Consider the following 5,593-nt stretch of genomic DNA (forward strand, 5'->3'; position numbering starts at 1 on the left):
GAACGCCTTCGATAAGAGTTATAATAGATGTGTATAAGAGACAGGGGATACGCACTTCACGTTCTCCCCCCCCCCATGCAAGAGCAATAGCCACGAAAGCGACTGGCTCTCTTCGCATCTTAAAAGCCCTAGCTGGGACTAACTGGGGGCTTCTCCAAGGAGGACATCATTGCCACCTACAGAAACATCACGCGCCCAATCCTCAACTACGCGGCCCCCATCTGGTACCCTGTTGCCTCACGCACAGCAATTACCAATCTGCAAACCATTCAAAACACTGCACTGAGACTATCCACCGCATGCCTCAAAATGGCTCCGATCTCCCATCTTCACCAGGAGACCGGCGTCCTCCCTTTGTCCGCGCACCTGGACCTGGCTTGTGTCCAGTTCCTCGCCAGCGCCCTCCAGCCCTCCCGTACCTCATTCCGCATTGTCTCTGCACCACTGGGGGCCCGCCCCATGAAAGCCTCCATTCGGTCGAGGTTCAGCCACCTTGTCACACCACTCCTGGCAAATGGCATCTTACCCGTTGGTGCTTACGAAGAAGCCAAACGGGCTCTTCGTATATCGCCTCGCCCGCGTCGCGGTGACTGACGCCATAAACGCCGTCCTCGCTGCTCCTCCACTGCCGATTGCATCGGCTGAGGCCTCATTCCCGCGCCCCTACTGTTCGGAGCTATCCCAGCTCCACTCGCGATACTGCAGCTCCCTGGCGTCCTACTCCGCTAGGATCGGACGCTACCCTAGCTCAGCCTACCCGGAATGCAGGGATCCCCTACAATCGGTCCAGCACCCCTTCGCCTGCCCCGCCTCCCACACATCCCTCAGCGTCTCCTCACTGAGGGACAGCCCCATGGAGGCAGCGGCATTCCTGGCCACCCGCCCTGCCTTCGCCCACCTCCCTCCTCTTCCGGTGCCGGCCCCTGCCCACCTCCTGAGCCTCCCCTCGGCGAGCGTGACGGACGCAATAAACAACAACAACTAGAGCTGTTGGAAATTTCCGACGTTCTTAAATTGTAGCATCTTTGATTCTTTTTCTTCATACCTATTGTTAGGTATGAATTTGTAACTAGAGTGGTTGGCTTTGTAATTTGAAGGTGAAAGCACCTATCTTCATGGACGCGCTGCGGCAGTCCGTAATTAACGCCATACCTTCTTAATTCTATTTTTGTTTTGAGTGATCACTCTCAGTTTTCATTTTGTTTATTTAAGTTGAAGTGCATGTTCGCTCTTACTTTATTTAGGAGGCAGACACCGACTTAAACTTGGGCATTTGCCTTCTGTGGTATAACCACCTTGGCCTTAGGCTTATAACGAACTTGAAGTTAAATTCTTATCTATATGTATAATTAATCATACCTTGATTGAAGAACCTAGTTCTTCTTGATGTTAAATTCATGAATGCTTCGGAGTCTGCCTCTCCTTCTACTATCATAATTTTCCCTGTATATGGCCTCTTATTTGCCTCTTAAAATTGTCTACCGCTTAGTCGCAAAAGATTTTAAGGTGGGTTCAAGAGGTTGCAATAAACTTGCGAAACTGTGCGATATAAATTGAACATTGCTCAAGATCATTGTTACTCGCTTGTTTACATGCGTTTCTCACTATATGGTATCTTTCTTCCCATAGAATAACCATTACTCTGGTGGTGTCGGTCTGCATCCTTTTTTTTGGCTCGAGACCGCAACAACTTAACTATATTTTCGCTACTTACCTGTTTCTGAGGTGTGTAGTTAATTGCATCATTATTTGTTGAGTGTCCATTATTGAAATATCTGACAGCCATATGAATTGACTTTCAATAGCTAGAATCTAAAGACTTTGTTAATTTACTTTACAGTTATGTTGGGTTGAGTATTCGTCTGTTACGACGAACCAGTACCAAGTCGACTAAGCTGTTTGACCTTGTTTACGGACCGATTGTCAACAAGCTTCACTAGAATCTGGGACAATTGGATCTGAGAATTCGTTCGCTAAATAAAAATTTCTTCTTGGAAAACCTTTGTTTCTAAACCTAACAGAGCCTGTCAGTTCAATAGCTAAAGTTATGCATTCAAACCTATTTCTGAATATGACAATGTTCATGGCATAAAATTTAATGGAAAATGCGATAGTACGAGATACAAAAATTATTATTGTCAGCATTCGAGGTAATGATATTGCATTGGTAGGTAATGATATTGGATTGGTAATGAAGTTTTTGAAGGAACTGTTAATTTATGGGAGCTGTTAACAAAGCAAAACCAAGAAAACTTTTTTAAAAATGTCGCAATCAATTACTTTAGAATTTTAAGACAGACTAAGGCTTATCTTAAGCCGGATAGAACAATAAAAGCAGGGAGACTAAGGGAGAGAAGTAAAAAAATTCATCAAACTACTCTTAAAAGTGACGCAGAAGGAAAAGGTGCGTTATGAAGTTGCTAGAATTAGAGCTACAAGTCTTTCATCGTCTATATGGATTTAACTCCGAAAGCAAGACCAGATACTGATAAAGATGTTTGAAGTTCAGGATTGGTAGTTATAACTTCTAAAATTAATTATATTGTTGCATGACATCACTAATTATTCGGCTCTCTGAATGCTGGAAACGCCGAATGCTGCATGAATTGCAAGCACTCACGCATAAACTTAGAAAAAAAGTTTATTAGATGATCATGAAGATGAACTATTGAATGATTTTTGTTTATGAAAATAGATTTGCGAAGCTTAAATATTACCGGTATAAATTGTGATATTTACACGAAATTCATGCCAGCAATAAAATTGGATGCGAACAAATTTCATGAACTGGCATTGGTGGGACTGGGTATGTATCACTCGATCCCGAATATCGATAACACAAATAATAAATTTTTGTTCGAAACAAGTGCTGAATTAAGAGTTATAACAACCTCCACCAGATGTTATGAGACTTAGAGCATCAATAAGTTTAATGAAAGAAATGCTCGGAGACCTAATTGATATACTGAAATAACACCAATACATATTCGATATATAAAACACCAACACTCTAAAATGTGACATAGCTATTCATGATCTGACTTACAAATTTATTTCAACAAACTGGCAAACCCAACATTTTACATACTCTGTTAGGCTTGATGATCGAATGTTGGATGGTGTTTGAGAACATGAAGGTACATATATAGTGTATTTAATTACTGTTGATTCAATGCTTTTTCACTGCAGTGTAATCAACGGATTATATCTTTAATGGTGCTTTACACAGTATCTTATATAAATTGTCCTGTAAAGCTTCCCTTGGATATAAAATTCTAAAGAATCCTAGTCAACAAATTTATCTAACTGTAGATCAGCCTTCAATTTATGATATCCATCAAGAAATATTTATGAAATTTATGATATCTAGGATCAAGAAATAACAGTACAGTTGCACTTGAGCTAAAAAATAAATAATCTTTAAGACAATTATTTAGAAAAATTGAGAACTGAGAATCAATTGAAAAGTTGAAACTCGGAAATAAGGAAATTGAGGGCTATAGCTATTCTGGAACTGCGACAACTCTGAAAAGATTGACAACTCATCAACGGGGCTCCAAAGAAAATATGATATTATTTTAGAGTATTGATACTAAGAAAAATGGAAAATCGAATGATGGATTCAACGAACGTAGTAATTATTTAGGAGCCGATGATGGTTAATTTAATGTTCCAATTCCTCTTAAAAATATTTTCCGAATCATTGAAAATTATAGCAAAGTTATCGATGGGTAAATTACTATCAAAAGGCTTATTTGGAAAATAACGGCTTACAAGCCTTCTGATGAATATAATATTAAACTATATCGTCAAATGAAAGATAAAATTCGGATATCAATGCATACATGAATGGACAATTAGAAGAAACAATGAGTCCTAATTGGACTTTTACACCAAGTCCGGGAACTCAAAGACCTCGTTATGTCATTTTAGCATTGCAAGCCGGTAGAGATAATTCACAACTTTCAAATAATGCACTGTTTGATCAACGTGATTCAAAGAATGCATATATCAAGCTGAATAAGGAAAGATATCCTGAACGAAACTTACAAATTGATTTCAATAATTACAATTATGCAGTAGTTTATAAAAGGATGATAGATTATGCATCTTATACAAATTGTGCGGTTGCAGACAGAGATTGTAGGTTTTTACATTCGATTTTCATTTTTGATATCCCCAGTTAAAATTTTGAGCCGAGACCGGCGCCGGGTTTAGCCGGGCTGGTCGCGCTTTAGCAGGATGGAGCCGTGAAACAATAACCGGCCATCTATCCCTTATCCCAGATACGAAGACGTCATCAACCCAAAAATATCGAAATTTGTGTGCGTTTGCTACCAGTTTCCTCACAGTTTCCATTGGTGCAATGTAGAAGTATCCGCTCAAATAAGTAGGGTATTCATCACCGACATATTCCTTTTGCGATACCTGCCATTTGCTGATGGCTCTAATAGGATTCGAATTAACTAGAGAATTTCCTAGTAGAACGTTTTTGATGTCAGCGTACGTGGTCTTCAAAAGTTGTCGTATGTGAAAAAAGTTCACTGTAATGTCATTATCCATCTTGACTATGAACGCCGCACGAGAGCAAAAGCGAGTAGCCCAAGTCAGGCCCATGACGTGCTTGTATGTGAGATTGTGATAGTGATCCCGGAAATTGCCTTGGACAATATCATTAAACTTGTTGTTTTCCGCATCAATTTCGCTCTGATTAACCCGCGGGTATTGTTTTTGGCTTACATTTGGATCACCCATTAGGAAAGCTCGTCTCATACCAATTTTCGCCAAAATTTCCCGAGGCATTTGCTCTCGAAGTCTGTTTCTGTGATTGATGTGACTGGGGTGTGAGTGAACCAAAACCACTGCCAACACATCTTCTGCTGAGCCATCACAAATTCTTGGATTTTGAAGGTACTCAAAATTGGTCAAATCGATGAGGATGTTGCTGTTCATATAGTTTCCTTGATGCAAAAATCTTTCGTCAATATTACTGCTCAAGCAAGCGCTGTCTTGTGAAAGCATCCCCAGTAGCAGCATTGCCAGGAGAGAAACAACAGCCACTGCACCGCGCGTTAGGGAGCGCCATCGGCTTCGGAAGGGGAAAACAAGAGATTGAAATAGTCCCTTGCACCTTTCCATGACGTTAATGTCTTCACAAACCTCTTGAAATCAAGCACCCTGAAATAAGATGAAAAATGACATTTAATGCTACAAAAGTAGTTACGCATTTGATCTATTCACGGTACTGTTATGAAAAGTGGTAGGTTATTAATTTTAGGCGCTAATCTAGATGATTTCCTAATATTTTATCTTAGAGACAGTCAATTTCTTTGTAAGAGATCTAAAAGTGCAGGACAACCAGGTGGCTCCCGAACTTTTCTGTTACTCCCCACTCTGAACTAGTGGAAATTTCTACGCCCCTATGCTCATGACTCCTAGAGTCATAATGCAAAATATATTCATTTTCATTATACCACCACATAAAATCGGGATTTGTTGAAATTAAATAATATGAATAAAATCGAGTGAAAAAATAATAAAGTTAAATAGAATCCAGAGTTACACTCGTAATCCGTGAGTAAGGAAGAAGTCC

General features: G+C 40.1%; 1 protein-coding gene across 1 annotated transcript; it reads right to left on the minus strand.

Annotated features, from left to right (window-relative positions):
* Positions 1 to 4,011: 4,011 nt before the first annotated feature.
* LOC108679985 (beta-1,3-galactosyltransferase 5-like) lies at positions 4,012 to 4,953 on the minus strand. The gene is made up of 2 exons (XM_047879865.1): positions 4,264 to 4,953; positions 4,012 to 4,035 (listed from the first exon to the last, which is right to left on the minus strand). The coding sequence occupies exons 1-2, from the start codon at positions 4,951 to 4,953 to the stop codon at positions 4,012 to 4,014; spliced, it is 714 nt and encodes a 237-aa protein (XP_047735821.1).
* Positions 4,954 to 5,593: the final 640 nt, after the last annotated feature.

The sequence above is a fragment of the Hyalella azteca genome, unplaced genomic scaffold (assembly GCF_000764305.2).
Source record: "Hyalella azteca isolate HAZT.00-mixed unplaced genomic scaffold, Hazt_2.0.2 contig4053, whole genome shotgun sequence".
NCBI classification, from domain to species: domain Eukaryota; kingdom Metazoa; phylum Arthropoda; class Malacostraca; order Amphipoda; family Hyalellidae; genus Hyalella; species Hyalella azteca.